Below are 18,700 nucleotides of genomic sequence, written 5' to 3'. Positions count from 1 at the left end.
AAAAACACTTCTTATTGTCCTTAATCTGGGAAGCTAGTCCCAGTTCCATCTCTGCCTTGGCCTTCCTAACTGCCCCCCTACATCCCCGAGGAACTACAGAATAGCCCTCCCTGGTTATGACCCCTTCTTTCCACTGGGTATAAGCCTCCTTTTTGGCAAGGAGACATTCCTGGATTCTTTTGGTGAGCCACAGAGGCTTGTGTGCTGTCCTGCTCCCTTTGATCCATGCCCGAGTACAGTGGAAGGATGACATCCTGGGATTTGCTAGAGAAGCATCTATGGATGCAAGCCAGAGTTTTGCTCACTTTGCCGGCTGCAACATCACATTGAAGGGTAATGTTCATCTTGGTCTATCATGACTCCCAGGTCCCTTTCGGCCGTGGTGCTAGCAAGCATAGATAGTACTGCCAAGGCTATAAGCATGCTGCAGGTTTTTCTTCCCTAGGTGGAGCACCTTGCATTTTTCAGCATTGAAGGCCATCAGGTTTTTGTCTGCCCATTTTCTGAGCCTGTAAAGGTTGGCCTGGATCACCATCCTGTCCTCGGGTGTGGACACTTTACGCGAAAGTTTGGTGTCATCAATGAACTTGGCTAGCCCGCTTCTGAAACCAATGTTCACATCATTAATGAAGATGTTGAAAAGAACGGGCCCAAGGACGGAACCTTGGGGGTCCCCACTGGTCATGACACACTTTTGTCAACTACCACTCTCTGGGTCCGACCTTGAAGCCAGTTGATGTGGCTGTTGGCCAGTTTTTCTATAAGATGATTGTGGGATACCAGATCAAAAGCTTTTTTTGAAGTCAAGATATATGACATCAATTACTTCTCCCTTGTCCAGGTTATATGTCACCTGGTTGTAGAAGGAGATAAGATTGGTCAAGCGAGACCTACCCACAACAAACACATGCTGGCTGTCCCTCAGGAAGTTGCCTTCAGCCAGTTTGTCAAGAATGGTCTTTTTGATTATTTTTTCCATTAATATTCCTGGAATAGAGGTCAGGCTGATGGGCCTGTAGTTCCCCAGATCTACTTCCCTTTCTTGAAGATTGGCACCACATTAGCCTTCTTCCAGTCTTCGGGCACTTTGTCTGAGTGCCATGAGTTCTCATAGATCCATGCCAGTGGCAAAGCTATGATGCTTGCTGGCTCCTTAAGTACCCTGGGGTGTAAGCTGTCTGGGCCAGCTGACTTGAAGGCATCCAGCCTCTCAAGGTGTTCCTTCACATGGTCAACATTGATGATGGGTAACAGTCCTCCCTCACTCTGGCCATCCCGTACCATATCGATCAGGGCTGTCTTGGGGCTGGTGAAAAACCGACGCAAAATAGCCATTAAGCAGGTTGGCTTTTTCTTGGGTGTCAATTGTCATTTGACCCATATGGTTTAGCAGGGGTCCAGTGTTACCCTTGCTTTTCCTCTGGCTCCCCTCATATCTGAAAAAGGACTTTTTATTGTCCTTGGTATCTGTAGTGAGTTGGAGTTCAGTCGCAGCCTTGGCTTTTCTGGCTCGCTCTGTACAGATACGGATCAGTGCAGAGTACTCCTTTGGGGTGGATCCAGCCTTCCATCCTTTATAGGTCTTTCTTCTTAGACGCAGGAGGTCCACTAGTTCCCTGCAGAGCCAAGGGGCTGCTGTGGCCTTTTGCTGCCTTTCCTCCGAGATGGGATAGATATTGCTTGAGCTTCCAAGAATCGCTCCCTTCAGGAGCAACCACTCTTTTTCTACACAATCTCTTCTGTACCAGGTATAGCCGTCTATACCTGTGGCCCAGTCATAGGTGTAGTCCCACCAGGTCTCTGTTATCCCTATGAGATTATAATCCTTTTTGTTTAGCAGAAGGACCAGTTCCTCCTGTTTGTTCCCCAGGCTCCTGGCATTGGTGTACAGGCACATAAGTGTCCCATTGAGGGCCCTTTCCTTCCCTACAGATCACTGTGGGGCTGGGTTAGGGGTGGGTTCCCTTGAGTGACTTAGCCTGCTGGGTTTCCAAAAGCTGTCCAGTGGGTTTGCAGTGGTGGTACTCCCCCCATACCCCGGCAGTTTAAAGCCCAGTCGAGCAGGTCAGCCAGTCTGGCTGAGAAGAGCCTCCTCCCCAACGGAGAGGTGGAGGCCATCTCTTCCCAGCAGCCCACTTCCTCCCTCACCAAAAAGCGGGCTATGATCACAGAAGCCGAAGCCTTCATGCTGACACCAGTGCTGCAATCTCTAGTTGACTACCTCAACCCATCTCTCCCTTCTCAGCCCATGACCCACAACTGGGAGGAGCGAGGAAAAGACCACCTGCACCCCTAAGCCCTGCTCCCAGAGTCCTGGAGTCTCTCATAACCCGGCTTGGATTGCTCTGAGCTGTGTCATTCGTGCCCACATGGATAAAGACCATAGGGTAGTGGTTAGAGGGCTGGATAATCTTTGGGATCCTTTCTGCTATGTTCTGGATGCGGGCCTCTGGGAAGTAGCAGACCTCCCGAGCTAGGGGGTTGGGGTGGTAGAATGCCCCCTCGGTCCCCCTCAGGATGGAGTCTCCCACAACAACCACTCTGCATTTTGTCTTAGGGAGAGTAGGGATAGGTGATCCTCCCTTGCCTGCAGGAGCTGGCATCTCTTCAGGCTCTACTGCAGCTGCAAGAGGTTTGTATCTGTTGCAAAGCCCCAGGGGGGAGGGGACCTTGGTGTGGCAGGCCTTCGGGCCCTTGACCACCTTGATCCAACCCCCTGGCTGGACAGTATGGGAGATCCCTGAGTTCTCCCTTGTCCTGGAAGATGATCTTGGTCTACCCTCCGCCTCCAGGGGGTGAAGGGCCTAGCAGTAGGAGTCTATTCCTTGCTCGCCATCCCTGATGGCACAAAGTCTCTGGACTGCGGCCTGGAGCTCCTCTAGTGCCCCAGAGACTCCAAAGTGGAGCAAACCCCGCAAGGGGACGTGGCCATGCTCTCGGTCCCAGGACCCTGGAAACATGCCAGGCGGCCAAGAGCCAGGGACTCCGTCCGCGTGGAGCCCGGAACCATGGGTTCCATCTGGGTGGAGGCCTCAGAAGTGCCAGAGGGGGAGGCCGCAGACTCTGAGGGACCTTCTGGGTGTGGCATGTGCCCATCTGCATCATGCTGCTGGTAGGCCAGCTACTGATGGGACTGCCTGCTCTAGGGGCTCACTGGCAGGGCCTCAGGCCTTCCCATTTGCCCTCCTGCACAAACGCCCAAGCTAAACTTGAAGGACTTCCGGGTCCACTTTGGAGTGCACGGGGGACCGCCCCCACCCCAGCTCAGCAACTGGTGCCTCTTGGGTCTGGGGGGGCACCCCGGATCCCTCCGTAGCCAATTTCCAAGGCAAGGAGGTGTGGGGGGTTCCCTGCACCCTTGGCAGTAGACTAGAAGTAGTTCAGTCCACTTCTGGGTCTGCTGCCAAGTGCGCAGGGGCCACACCCCTCCTCCCTCCACGCTCCCATGGGATGCTCCATCTGCCCTACCATCTCAGTGTTCACGAGCCACCTTGAGGTATGTAGAAAAAAGCTGCGTCTGTGGCCGAATCGCTGATTCTCCGAATCGTAATCGAATCTTCAGATTCAGCCGAATTGAATCGGGACAGCGATCCGAATCAGCAAATCAAATCCCTGTCCCCCAAATTGGGCCGAATCCAAATCAAATACTGCCCACTTTGCGCATCCCTAGTAATTAGGGGTCTCTAATTGTATTTCCACACTTAAGTCCCTTTGTGGTGCTGGGCTTTAAATTCTTAGCGCCCCAGTTCCCCATCAGTAAAATGAGAATAGTATTATTAACTGTCAGAGGGGGCTTATGAGAATAAATACTTCTAGAATTATGAAGGACTCACAAACCCTTATGATGAGAATCAAATAATAGATAATTAGATAGAAACTAAGGAATGTGACTGAATAACAATGATATGGTAATCTTTGCCCTGTTTTGACTTTTGAATCATCTCCAGAGGAAATTAATAAACTTGAAGTAGACTTGATATGCTTCATAAACTAGCTTGGAATAAATTATATATTTAAAAATTACATATGGGAAGTAATTCAGCTTTGGATGACAGCTGTGACTTCTTCATCCATCTTTTTCAAGAAGTAGAAAGGAAAATTTCTTTTTAAATCTTAGGTGTAGTCTAATTGTTGTTGCAGGAAATTAAGTAAAATACAAGAAAATCATCCTAGTAGTTTCATATTTTTACAGGTATTCTTTCAGTAGTAATTTGCAGTCCCAACTTATATTGTGAGTACATTTATTTTGTGATGCAACAAAATCCACACCTTCCAAAAGAGCTTCATTTGGACTCCCTCACATTTGAATTTTGTGTTTTAAAGAATTTGGAGTGAAACAAATTGCTTGACTTTCCATGTCACTTTAGATCTTGGTTAATACACTGATGACTTCATGCGTAGTCATGTCCACCATGTCATCAGGACCTGGTAGCTGGGAGGTCTTTCACTGGTTAAGACATTCTGTGAGATTTTTTGGACAGCCGCTTTGCCTGATCATGGCATCATTGCATTCTGTAAAATTACATACTTCACATGGGTGAAATGTTTTAACCCATTCTTATTTGCAAAGCACACGGGGGTTCAGTACTTGGCACTTGATCCAGGTAGTTTGCACTTATAAGGTAGTACAAAGAAGCTAAAAAAGTAACCTGTGGGGCTAGTAGAGGATTTTGTATGACATGGGAATCTTCAGGTGGTATAGCAAAGCTCTTCCACCTATTCCCCACCTTTAACAGGTTGTGCTGTTTCTGCTTTGGCCTTCAGCTGACCTAGACCTGCAGGATTAGAAGGATATTTCAGGCCTCTGACAGAAATTACAGTTATAGCATGATTTGTGTGGTAATTGCAACACAAATGGCAACATGCCTTTTCCCCATGCTGGCTAATTGTTGACATTGGAATGGGGCAGCCCAGGCCTGGTTCCAGACTCAGGGCTGCTTACGCTGATGATTGTTCACACATGGAAAGGCACAAGGTAGTGTCTCTAACTGGGGGCGTAGGGAACAAGGGGCTGAAAACTAGGGTCTCTCACTGAGCTCTTGATTCAGCAAGTTCAAAGTCAAGTGCCTGGGAGCCCTGTGTGTGGGGATGTCAGGACACAGCTCTGCAAGTTCTTGCTCGGGGGAGCTGGGCCTAGTACTTACAGAACCCTGTGCTGGGCAGCCCCATGCAGAGCTAAACTGTGCACATCTTTTTGCTTGTGCTGACAAGTTGAAAGGGATCTCACAATTGGGATCTCGCACCTGATTCCTAAAATAGCCAGTCCTGCCATGCATCTGTGCCATGGCAGGATGTGCAATTGTTGGGATTGGATAGCTGATCTAATGGTGCCTTTTAATTAATTTCTAAATTAGGGGCCTTAAGGCTACTTCTGCTTCAGAAACAAATTGAGGTAGCTGCAGACTGAACCTAGAGAGCTCCTATGTTACAAAGTAACCGAGAAATATAAAAGGTGTTGAAAAGACAAAACAAAACAGAAAACTTTTGCTCATTTATATAATTTAGCAGATTAATAGATGGTGGGCTGTGGAATTAAAAAAAGAAACAGGATTTAAGGTAATACTTGATAATGAACAATTTTTTAATTACTCATTTTGTGTCTTTCAGATTATGTTCGTGTTATGGATATGGGACTACTGGAATTGACCATAACAGCAATAAAACCTGGTTCTGATCAGGAGAGAGTAAGTCTTTTTTTTTTCTCTTTTTTAAGAACATATCCTAAATGATAAACACTTGTAACCTGCATTTTGATATTAAAAAAGTTTTGAGAAGTTGTAATTATGGTGAGGGAGAAACCTTCCTTTTTAAGTTTAGAAAAAAATCATTTCTCTCATCGTCATACCACATTTCAGGTTCCAGAGTAATGTATGATTTGGTTCCTAAATCTTTTATTTCAACAGGTCAGGTCAGAAAATTATGTAATCTAATTAATCTAAATGTGTGTGCAGCTGGTGATTATATGGGACCTTACATTGGTGTTGGATATAGTTGGGTATTCTGGTTATCGTACTTGGACACATTTCTCTTATCTGTCATTTTAAATACAGGATACTGGGCTAGATGGTCCTGTGCAGTCTGTTATGTATTTATTATCTATTATTGCTGCCTAGACAAAACCACGCTTTGAGCTACACTGTTCCAGTGATATAATCCATATCCGAACATGCTCCGACTCTTGTGCTGCACTAATGAATCTTATACAATATATTGCATGTTATGGGGATTTGCATCCACCTAGTAAGACGGAAGTTAAATCTGGAGCTGTCAAGCAGAAAACTAAGGTATGAAATGGCAAAGTAATGCTTCCAACATTACTGCCCACAGTAGTGATAACGATTACAAATACTTTATTTAAGGCTTTTCCAAAGAATAAAGTGGAAATTGCTACAGAGAAATTAAGGCCACATAATAGGTTAAGTAATTTTTCCACTGCTTTTGGCAATCAAAATGTGCCCTCTAAGCAGTAAAAACAAGTCCTTGAAATATCATTGTGATATACTTACTACTCATTCCAAAGAGATTCTAGGGTAAGTATAGGCCATTTTATGTCTTTTTCAAATACTGTAGTACCCAAACATCTCTATAACACAATGCACATCTGTACTCAGCAGCAGTGTTATAAATAGGGACCTACTCAGTTCGCAAATTTACAGATTTTGTGGAAACCACAAAATGAGGCATTGTCCACTAAATCTGCAACACCCACCCCCTTTCCTCCCCCTCCCCCCCAAATAAAATAAAATGCTGTCTTCCCATGAGATTCAGTGGTCCTCATGGCTGCTGCAGCCTGTCTGCGCAGCCTGCTCAGGGAAGCGGGGAGCCACTGGCATAAAGGGGAGCAGCCAAAATGGCTGCTCCTCCTCTCTTGCCACTGAGAGGCTGCCCATCGTGTGGTCCTGCCCCCTCCACCAGTCTGTTATGGTGGGAGGGTCTGCACAACAGACAGAACTTCCCTTACCAATTAGCAGTGAGGGTTTGGGCCAATGGGGGCTCCTAGGCCAACTGTGGGGTCGGGGGAGGACTACTGCAGTTAGCCTGCAAAAATGGCAGATGGTCCCTCGGTTGGCTTATGAGATCAGCTGCCTGCCTTGATTTCAATAGGTCCCTAGTTATAATCTTCAAAATAGTTGCTGGAATCTGCTGCATGGGTCATCTAAAGCAGAGGCAGCCAACCTGCAGTGCACATACTACAAGTGGTGCAGGCAGCTTGTGTTTGGGATGTGGCACATCAGAGAATGGACAGACAGTATGATGGCAGATAGGGCAGGAAGCAGAATGTAGAATAATAGTACATCAGAAATAGAGCATGGGGTAGGCAGCAGGAAGCAAAGCAGCAGATTGGGAAGGGCAGGGTGGGTATGGAGCACAGGGCTGAGGGCAGAAATCAGATTGGGCAGGGGAAGGGGATTGTAGTGGCACATAGAGAGGTTGTAGGGTTAACTTTTGGCATGTCTGCAAAAAAATTTGGCCCCCATTAATTTAAAGATTAGTTGCTGCTCACTCTTTTTCATTTAAAGAAAGGAATTTCCATTCCTTGATCTTACACTAGTGTATTCATAAACATTTGTGCATCAGGTTGTAAGTTAATTCATAATATAACTTTGTCTAGTTCTTGTGCTTTTAGGCAAATGCCTCTAGCCGACCATCTTCTGAAGGACCAGTCCTTGCTGAAGCAGAACAACAGATTTTACGTGATTTGATGAGTGATGCTATGGAAGAAATTGAGATCCATCAAGCTGCTTCCCCCATTAAACCACAATCTAATGGTAGGGGTAATTAGGAAACATAGGCAAAGCTTCCTAATATAGTACTAAATATAGTACTAATTCATTAACTTGAATTTAATACAAAATACTGGTATCTGTTAATGCAGACTTAAAGGTAGAAAATCAAGCATTGAAAAGATCAGGAAATTCCAGACGTTAGGATTCCTTCCATACCTCTTTTCCAATGTTTGTGCGTTGTACAAATAATGATATAGTGACCTATTTGAAAAGGAAAATAGGAATTGAAAGTCCTACATTTGGTGCAGTACATTAGCTCAGCTAACAAGGATGGGAATGCACTTCTGTGATTTCAGATCTTTTGAGTGCCACATTTCTCACTTTCAATGCAAGTATTCTTAAGAAATCACTTAAGTTTTAAAGCAGCTAGAACAGCAAGCCATTAACTTAGCCTTTTGGGATGCTGGACATTATGGGAATTGACGGTGACAAATAACAGCTATCAGGTGGAAAGTGGTGAGATATACCACGTGGAGTAGGACAGAGGTGGCAACCTATGGTATGCATGTGCCACAGGTGCCACTGGCAGCCTCTGTATGTGTCACGCAGCAGATCAAGGAGAGGACAAGCAGCACAATGGTAAATAAGGCAAGCAGCAGAAAACAAAATGGCAGATGAGGTAGGGAGCACAGGGCAGGAAGCAGAAGCAGAAAGCTGAGCAGCATGTTGGGTAAGGGAATGGTATCAGAATGGCACTCTGAAGAGTGCAGGGGTAATTTGCATTATGCCTGCCAAAAAGGTTGGGCCCCTTCTGGAATCAGAGATCAGGGGTCCTTCCAGAGCTGTAGAGGCAGGTCAGGAGGTGGAGGAATCTGTAGAATCAAAGAAAGAACTTGTGTGTAGGAAAATTGTGTAGGGAGGAACAATCAGTATTAGCAAAAAGAACAAACTGATTAACTGCATTGGAGGATTATTATTTCTGTGCAATTTAGCGCTAAATCAAGATTGCAATTAATCAAAGATACTGTGTTGCATAAGGTCATGGGAAAGAAGCATAGCTTTGTTCTCAAGTACATGGTAAGGAATGGAGTGTCAGAGATCGCTGTCAAGAGTCGTTTGATTATTATCTGTTAACTTTCGACATCAAGTTTCTCTTGTCTGATCTTAAAGGAAGACATCAATTTTCATTCCTTTTTAAGCAAGATGATGAACAAGAATTATAAAATTAAGATATAGCTCTGATGACTGCTACTAAATTGTCTTGAGGTTTTTAGTGGATTAATTTTATTTTAGGAATGAATTAGCCATATAATGTGCAAATTCTGTTCCTGATGTGTTTACATTTTAGATAACTTTTGAACTATTCGAACCATTATTTACCTTATTGACTCAAATTTGATGAGTTTTTTTTCTTCCAGTCAGCATGGAGATGAAAGCCCCTCATCTTAGATTCACATATAAAGTTGAGGGGGAGGTGAGGCAGGCAGTTGTTGTGTCTCTACGTCTGAGCTCAGGTTACAGTCAGACCTATACCAGCCTTTTGCGGCTTCCCCCACCCCGCCTCCATTGTCAGGCACAATTCAGCTCTGGCTTGGGCTGGGTTCCCTCCCAGGCACGGATCACTTACAAACTCTGTTCTCTGCCCACCCACTCAGCAGCACTGATACTGCTGCATGGCTTGCAGGGGCTGCCCTTCCATGTGCTGTGCTCTGGAAGGGAGCACATCCCAAGCAGTGTCTGACAGTAAACGGGGTGGGGAGGGGAAGTAGCAAAACCTGAGGAGCAGGAGGGAAGGGATAGAGATTGTGGGGAGTAGGAAGGATGTGGCAGAGACTATAGGGATCTGGGGGTGTTGGGTTGGGAAGAACTGGTATCAGGGAGGGGCAGGAAAGCTGCAGGGGGAAAACTGAGGGAGGTAGAGGGCAAGGGGGCCACCTCACTCCCTCCAGTTGTCTGATTCCCACTAACCACTGCTTTCCCTGCTGTAGCAGTAGGAAGATGGAGGGGGGTGGGGATCAAATTTAAAACAACTCTCCAATAATTAGATTCTAAAACTGGAAAATTGTACTAATTTATTGGGTTTTAAAAATATAGACTCTAATTATTGGAGGGCGGTCTTAAATTCAAGATCAACTTAGATTCGAGTTAGATATGGTACAAATTCCCGGGTGTTAATTCTACAATCTGTAGCATCTTACAGAGATATTTACATTAAAATGCCTTTCTTCATTTTCCAGGAATTTTGAATGAGAAATCTCAAACTCGAGAGCCATCTTGCTCAGATCTCTTTTTGTTTCCTGATGAAAGTGGAAACATCTCACAAGAACCAAGTCCCACTTATTCTTTTACTCACCACTTGATAAATGAGGCAATGGGAGATGTACCTACTGAAAATGATGACTTCTGCATTCTCTTTGCACCCAAGGCTGCTGTGTCTGTAAGATGCTCCTAATATTATTAGGAAATCCAGGTGTATACTGAATTGAGAAAAAAATGCGTTTTAGACCTGTGCAGTTTGTAACTTCTTGCTGATTTGTCTATGGCTGCTAATGGGAAGTCACTGGGCAGATGGAAAGATAAGAACGTTAACTTAAAACATAGTCAATCTTCAATTTTCTTATACTATCTCCAATAAACTACAGCTCACGGGTTGCTGCCTACTGCACAAACTGGAATGAGTGCTAGGCTTCTGATTGGAAGAAAGCTTTACTTCAGGGGTGGGCAATTATTTTGGGAAGAGGGCTGCTTCCTGAGTTATGGCAAGCCATCAAGGGCTGCATGACAGGCAGCCGGGGCAGATAAATACTAATTTTCTAAATTTTTTAGGGGCTCTGTGGGCTGGTTAGAATGGCTTGGTGGGCTGCATTTTGCCCACCCCTGCTTTACTTGGTTCACACCCAGATGCTGCATAGCCAGAAGAGCTATCAATTTCTCGGTTTATTTGTCTAATTGTTAGTTATATTGGGTGTCTCACCAAGGACTTAGTCTAGGGGCCATAGAGTCATTCCCAAAACAGCAGTTAGTGGAGCTGTGTTCCACCATCATCATAATACAGAAGCAGGACTCTGGTTTGTTTCCATGTTGAAAAACTTATTTTCTTCACTCGGGTATCTTCCTTTCTTCATTTTCTTCAACTTTTTTTTAGGAAAAGGAGGAGGAGCCTGTAGTGAAAGTAATGGTTGATGATCCCATTGTAGTAAAAGAAAACCATTTCAGCCAGCCTGTAAAAAAAACAGATACCAGCAAAGCCCCTCTTCATTTTCCTATCCCTTTGGTACGCTATGTTGTGAAGGAAATCTCTCTTATTTGGCATCTCTATGGAGGAAAGGATTTGGGGCCTGCACCTCCTACTTCTCCAGCTAAGAGTTTTATGTAAGTGTTTTAGGTAGCTAAATATTTCCTTTTCAGATCCACAGATTCTGCATTTGAACTGAAATTGAAATTAAAGGCTGCATTTTTTTCAACAATATTTTGTTAAAATTCTGGAATGTATTTTTCCTACCTCTTGTTCTGAATGAGTCTAAATTTGTTTATTTTCAAAATTACTTGACAACCCAGGGTACTCTGCCAGGCTTTCCCTGCATGAGAAGGTCTTGGACATGAGCGTGGCATGAAGTTGTGATAGATGAATTTTGTCTTGAGGACATTATCCGAGCTAATGGAAGAGTGAACATTATTTTGGATAGCTTGGAAAGTGGGTTTTTTTTTTGTGATCTGAAATGAAAACTTATTCAGTGCAGACCCCTTCATTTATTAATGTTTTTAAATGCCTAGAGATGTATTCATTATAGTGAAAGAGAAAATACATTTTTAGCTGAAAGAAACAGCAATTTTTTTTCTTTTTTAACACTAAAAATATTTAGTAAAATCTAGGAAAATGTGCCTGCTTGTGTGGCTGGTCATGATATGAACTGAGTTTCATTTTTAATTGAAAAAAATTGTATTTTTTTTTCTTCCAGTAGTCCTCATAGTTCTCCTTCTCTCACACCAACAAAACATGGACGTAGCACTGTATGTGGGGGAAGAAGAAGAAACCCAGATTTCTTGATGGAAATACAGTTAAGTAAGGTAAGGTGATAAAAATCTGTTGATATAACAATGTACGTTCCTATATCTGTGTATCAGGAGGTTATGTATCCCACCATCTTTATAAACCCTGATGATCAGCTGTGACTCCACGAAGCTAGAAGGCTTATCTAGATGCAGAAATCATTTAAAAACAAATATGTGAATGATCAATTTAGAACTTTGTTATGTGTGCCATGTTACATGGTTGGCATAGTTCAACTGTTTTGTTTAGGAAAGTACTTCAGAAGAGGGAAGTAGAATATTAATTTGCTTTTACTCCTTAGGTGATGCATTATTTTGAAAATTTCAGCGTTTACCCACTATCATGGCAACAACATTACTAACTGTAAATTGAAATATCTATTAAAGATATTTTGGCAGTTTCCCTGGAATGTTATCGTTAAAATTGTCAGTTAAGCCTCATAATTTGATGTTCAGTTATTCGCTTTACAGGCATCATCATTACCATTTCCCACTACAAGTAATTATTGTGAGGAGAAAACTTGCACTACTAACCTTCTTATTTTAGGAACATAGAGAATAGGGCTAGAAGGGTCCTCATAACATCATGTAATTTAGCCCCCTGCTGAAGGCAGGATCGTCCCTGACGCATCCATCCCAGCCAAGCGTCTGTCTAACCTGCTCTTAAAAACTTCCAAGAATGGAGATTCCACAGTTTCTTTAGATAGCCTGTTCCAATGTTTGACCACACTTGTAATCACAAAGTTCCTCTTAATCTCCTACCTAAATTTCCTCTTCTGCAACTTGTCACTATTGCTCCTAGTCCTGTGCTCTGCAGCCATAGAGAATAGCTTATCTCCATCCTCTCTGTAATCACCCTTCAAGTATCTGAAGACTTACCAAATGCCCTTTGTCTTCTCCAGATTAAATCATTCTAGTTCTTTCAGTCTTTCTTCATAAATCCTACTTCCAAGGCTTCTGATTGTTTTGTTGCTCTTTGCTGCGCTCTTTCCAATCTCTTCACATCCTTCTTGAAGTGTGGGGCCTAAAACTGGACACAGCATTCCTGGTGAAGCTGTACAAATGCCAGATAAAGGGAAGAATCACTTTCCTTGATTCATAAGCAGTGCTTTTGTTAATACAACACAGTATGTTGTTTTTTGGGGTTTTTTCTTAACAAGAGCATACTATTGGTTCATATACAGCTTATACTCCTCTGTGACACCCCCCGCCCCGGTCCTCCTGTACAGTACTGCATCCTAGCCACTCATGCCGTAGTTTGTATTCATGCAGTTATGCTTTCCCAAGTGTAGGACTTTGCAGTTCTCTTTGTTGAATTCCATCTGGTTGATCTCAGACCATTTCTCTAGTCTACGCAGGTCATTTTGGATCACAGCCCTACTCTCCAGAGTGTCTGCAGTTCTAACCAAATTGGTATTGTTTGCAAATTTGCTAAGCATGCACTCAGTCCTATCACCCAAATCATTAATGAAGATGTTGAACAGTACCAAAGTCAGGACAGACTTCTGGGGAGCTCTACTCGATACCACATCCCACAAGCCATCGAGTCATTTATGACTGCTCATTTAGCACAATTCAGCCAGTGAGTCAACCAGTTTTTTATCCATGTCATAGTATTTATGTCTGGTCTGTATTTCCCTAGTTTGTTAATGCAAATGCTGTAGGAGACTATATCAAAGCCCTTACTAAAATCAAGGTATAACCCATCTATTTCTTTCTTCCAATCCACAGAGCCTGACACATTATTATGGAAGAAATCAGGTTGGTCAGGCATCACTTGTTATTGTTCTCCTCTAGGTGCTTCATAATAGATTCCTTGACCTACTCCATGAGTTTTCCTGGTATCATGGTCAAACTGGTCTTCAATTCCCTGGATCCTTCTTCCTTTTCTTAAAGATTGGCACTGTATTTGCTATTCTTCTGGGACCTCACATGACCTCCGTGATAACCAGTGTCTCTGCAGTTACTTCAGCCAGTCCCCTCACTGCTGTAGATTGCATCCCATCTGGCCCTGCTAACTCCAACTTCTAGCTTCTCTAAATAATCCCATACCTGTTCTTCCTCTCTTCTAAGCTGTTTGTCTCCTTCCCTATCTTTGCTAACTCCTGTCCTCATCTATTGGCTTATTCTGTTTGTGAAGACAGAAGAAAAAAGCCATTAAGTACTTCAGCCCTCTCTGCATCATCCATAACTGGCTTGCCTTCTGCATTCTGTAAGGGACCAGTGGTTTCATTGGTTGTTTTATTTTTTACATTAGTTGTAGAATTTATTTTTATTGCTTTGTATGTGTCTTACCTGTTGTAACTCAAATCATGCCTTGGACTTCCTAATTTTTTTCTTGCATGTCCACACAGTACTCTTATAGTTGTCCCTAGTTCTGTGTCCAAGTTCCTACTTCTTGTAGCATCCTTTTTGAATTTCAGCATATTGAAGAGACTGCTGTCTGGCTAGGCTGCTCTTCTGCTGCACTTCCCATTCTTCCCTTGCATCAGAATAACTTGCTTGGTACCCTTTAATATGGCTTACTGCATTCCTTGTCATCCAGGGGATCCTACCCACTAGTTCCCTCAGTTTATTAAAGTCTGCTTTTCTGAAGTCCTGTGTCTATTCTACTTTATTCTCCTTCTTTCCTCTCCTTCAGATCTTGAGTGCTTATCATTTCATGGTCACTGTCTCCTACTGTTACTTTTCACCTTCACATTCTCAACCAATTCTTCCCTGTTTGTGAGCAGCAAGTGGAGAAGAGCTTCATCAGTAGTTGGCCTTCCATCTGTACCAAATGTTATCCCCAGCACAGTCCAAGAATTTGCTGAACTGCTTGGGCTCTGCTGCTTCCCTTCCAGTAGATGTCCCTATAATTAAATGTGTCCCTGAGAATTAATGCTGTTTAGTTACTTTTAAATCATAAACTCAGCTCTAGCATGGAAGTTAAATGTGTAAGTGTTACCCTAAGAAAAATGTCATTAGCTATAGGCAATTCAGATGAAACTTAAAGTGAATATGTCTATCTGTCTATTAAATAACAGAACCTATTCTTCATTTTTACCAGTGCCTTGTAAAGCATCTTTGACACGATCCTTTTCTGGGAATCTGTCATACTGTTAAAAAGGAGAAAACAAAGAGTTAGAGGTTCCAAATTAATATTTCACTGATGATCCTGTAGAATTTGATGGTTGCTTTTAAATTGTTGCAGATGCTTTACATGTTGTTTCTAAGGCTTAGTGTGTTAAAGTGTTCCTCTCGTAGATTCATAGAGTCATAGGTTGTAAGGCTGGAATGGACCTTGGAAGATCATCGGGTCCAGCCCCCTGCATCAGGCAGGAAAAATGACAAGTGGGGTTAGGTGACCCCAACAAGATGACTGTCCAGTTTCCTCTTGAAGATTTCCAGGGTAGGCAATCGCATCACCTCTGGAGGGAGCTTATTCCACAGTCTGGACACCCTAACTGTGAAGAAGTTTTTCCTAATTTGAGCCTGAAACAGTCTTCCAGGACTTTGTGGCTATTACTCCTGGTTTTCCCCAAGGGCACCCTGGTGAACAGTTGTTCCCCAAGTCCCCGATGTACTCTCCTGACGTAGCGGTAAGCTGCTGCCAAGTCCCCTCTCAACCTTCTCACTTTCAGGCTGAAGAGTCCCAGGTCCCTTAGCCTTTCCTCATATGGCTTGCCATGCACGCCTCTAATCATACAGGTGGCCCTTCTCTGGACTCTCAAGTTCTAAAATGTCCTTGTTAAAGTGCAGCGCCCAGAACTGGATGCAGTACTTCAGTTGGGGTCTTCTCAACTGGAAGGATCACCTCCTTGGTCTTGTTGGAGATGCATCGATTGATGCGTGCCAGAGTATTATTTGCCCTGCTAGCAACAGTCACACTGCTGGCTCATATTCATGCTGTGGTCTGTTATTACCCCCAAGACTCTTTCATTTGTAGAGCTGGTCATATTGGCATTGCCAAGCCTGCAGTTGTGTAGGGGATTGTTCATCCCCAGGCGGAGCACTTGACATTTCTTAATGACGAACTTCATTTGGTTCTGACCCGCTAGCCTATCTAGATCTGCCTGCATCTGTAACCTATCTTCAAATGTGACCACACTTCCCCATAACTTGGTGCCACATCCCCACACATCTTAGTGTCATCAGCAAATTTGAACAGGGTGCTTTTTACCCCCTTGTCCAAGTCACTGATGAAGATGTTGAACAGTGCGGGCCCGAGGACCGAGCCCTGAGGGACCCCACTGCCCACATCCCTCCAGGTTGAAAATGACCTGCCCACCACCACTCTCTGGGTGCGATCCTCCAACCAGTTAGCGACCCATTTGACTGTGTAGGTGTTGACACCACAGTCCCCCAGTTTTTTAATGAGAACAGGGTGAGAGACAGTGTCGAAGGCCTTCCAAAATTCCAGGAAGACTGTCCACTGCTACCCCTGCATCTAAGGATTTGGTGACGTGTTCATAGAAGGCCACCAGATTGGTCTGACAGGACCTGCCTTTAATGAACCCATGTTGTTTGCCCCTAAGCATAATCTCCCCTGCTGGCCCCTTGTGGACATGTGCCAGAATAATTCTCTCAAAAACCTTCCTCTGTGGTGAGATTGGGGGGGGGGGTGCTGGCCGCTGGCCTGGCAGCATGGAGGAGCCTCCCAGGTCCAGGCCACGGCAGTACTAGTGCAGCAGGGGGCAGAGGGAGCCCATTACTCTACCAGTGCCCTGTTGCTGTAGGCAGGGGCAGGCAGACCCACCACACGGCCGGAAGTCCTGCTGCTGTGGCAGTAAGGCCCTGACTGACCCTTTTGGAGAGCCTAGCATCTTCCTCCTCCCCATGCCAGTGGGTTCAGGATCTGGGCACAAGATAGGTCTGTAGCTGCAGCTCTGTCCACAGCTCCAGCCCCTGCTGTTGGGGGGGAGGGGAAGCTACAGCTCCGCAACTGGGCAGCACCCCCCTTGTGGCTCAGCCGTGTCTGCTGCCTCCTGCCTGTGCCTTGCTGTCTGCCAGTGGCCTTGGACCTGCACAACACTAGGAGCACAGTGAAGATGTAGTAGGCCAGGGCTGTTCCTGACAGAGGTTGCTAAACAGTAAATGGTATAAGTGGAATTGTCATTTAACTGTTTACATCCCTAACTGATATCTGCATTGCTAATATCCACAATGTTATTGCAAGTATCCTGGATAGAGATGCTTTTCAGAGGCCTCTGTTTCACTTCCTTTGCTGCAGTAATTGGAAGGCAAGGAGATAGCTAGAATTTGCAAGATAGAAGGGAAGAGAGTTAAATGAATCCAAGTAGGAAAAAAGGGCTACTCAGGGACTGCTGTAGAGATGGACTAATGAAAGGGAGGCTGCTAGAGTCTGCAGAGAGAGGAGGAAAGAACACTGGCTGAGATGTGAGGGGTAAGGGTTAGAGCTGTAAGCAGTATGGATGAGGAGCTAGAGTGAAAGAAAAGAAAGTGATGTAAAATAAGAAAATTGTTAGCTAGGGAGAGCAAGCAAGAGCGTGAGTTTCGTGAGAATGCAAGTCACTGGAGCAGGCCCGTTGTGAAAGTTCACTTGCACTCAAGCTGCCTATGTCCTTCTTCCTTTCTGTTACAAGGTGAAATTCCAACACGAGGTGTACCCTCCAGGTGGGCCAGAATGTGAATCCAATCTACTGGAGCAGCCAGTGTCCAGGCAGGTTTTTATTGTTCAAGACCTGGAAATCAGGGATCGCTTGGCAACATCACAGATGAATAAATTTATGTATCTCTACTGCAGTAAGGAAATGCCCAGAAAAGCACATTCCAATATGGTACGATTGTGAAATTTTGTCCTTTGGGTGTTATTATAATCAAACACTTTCATTCTGAGAATGGTCTAAGTAGCTTCTAGGTGTTGCAGAACAGGGGGAGTGAGTTCATGAAACATTGTAAGAATATAGGCCGTTTGTCAGTACTGGCTATTATCTTAATATCCTGCCAATAGAGAAATGAATGCAAAATCCATTCCGTTAATAATCTATCAGACATTGCTATTATTAGAAGTGTATAGTTATGCACAAGATTATTTAAACTCCTCTATCTGTTCATACTTTTAAGCATGCATTACCTTGTATGTGTACATTTGAAGTTCCATTGCAGGAACATGATTCAATGGAGAATGTAGAGAATTTACATTTGTAGGTTTCCTGTGAATCTTCTGACATGTTAAAGTCCAGGATAAATTACTTGACCATTATTCCCTTTATAATATAATTAGCAAATGGGATCTGGGTCAGAAGGATAGGGGTTGTAGACATTTCAGGGTATGAATGCAGTGTAAACATTTTTGTATTGACTGATGGTCCGAAGTTTTTGATTGTTTTAAGTGTGCTGAGTTTCTCTCTTTCTCACTTGTTTTGCAGTTAACAGTTAAAGCATTACATGTCCGTCCAGAGTCTGGCAGATCACCACAGGAATGTTGTTTACGAGTGTCATTAATGCCACTTCGCCTCAATATTGACCAGGTTGGTTGTGCAGAAAACACTAGTGATTATGTTAATTATCATTGTGCCCTTTGAACGGTACAAGTTCTAAAAGCTTTTCGGGAAATTAGAATTAAAGAAGGAATAATACCAGTTATTAATAACACCAGTGACACTGATGATTCTTCATCTTGAATATTATGTACAGCTCTGGACACCCATATTTAAAAATAACTAATTCAAACTGAAACTGGTGCAAAGAAGGGTTTTGAGGATGGCCAAGAGAATGGAGAGCTTATGCTTGAGGTGAATAAATGAGCTTGGTTTGCTAGGCCTAGCACAAGAAAAGCTGAGAAGAGGATATGATTGTTGTCTATAGATGACTCGGGAATTAACACCAAGAAGGGAATAAAAGTGTAGCAGCTAAAAAAACATTTGCACAAGAGCAAATGTGTATAAGCAGCCCATGAATAATTTTAGGCTAGAAATTTA

The 18,700-nt window shown here is 43.9% G+C and overlaps 1 protein-coding gene across 5 annotated transcripts in view; it reads left to right on the top strand.

Annotated features, from left to right (window-relative positions):
• ATG2B (autophagy related 2B) overlaps positions 1-18,700 on the top strand; it is a 70,178-nt gene that overhangs the window by 39,268 nt on the left and 12,210 nt on the right. For 3 of the 5 annotated variants that reach the window (XM_019552477.1, XM_019552476.1, XM_019552475.1), the window contains exons 27-34: positions 5,608-5,684; positions 6,114-6,284; positions 7,628-7,769; positions 9,965-10,164; positions 10,873-11,099; positions 11,687-11,795; positions 17,363-17,557; positions 18,149-18,250. In XM_019552477.1, coding sequence (XP_019408022.1) covers positions 5,608-5,684; positions 6,114-6,284; positions 7,628-7,769; positions 9,965-10,164; positions 10,873-11,099; positions 11,687-11,795; positions 17,363-17,557; positions 18,149-18,250 — 1,223 coding nt within the window. The remainder of the gene's footprint in view (positions 1-5,607; positions 5,685-6,113; positions 6,285-7,627; positions 7,770-9,964; positions 10,165-10,872; positions 11,100-11,686; positions 11,796-17,362; positions 17,558-18,148; positions 18,251-18,700) is intronic. The other 2 variants (XM_019552479.1, XM_019552478.1) reach the window with 1 other exon arrangement.

The sequence above is a fragment of the Crocodylus porosus genome, unplaced genomic scaffold, assembly GCF_001723895.1.
Source record: "Crocodylus porosus isolate Cpor-Errol unplaced genomic scaffold, CroPor_comp1, whole genome shotgun sequence".
NCBI lineage: Eukaryota > Metazoa > Chordata > Crocodylia > Crocodylidae > Crocodylus > Crocodylus porosus.
This window is presented reverse-complemented; position numbering and strand designations above follow the sequence as displayed.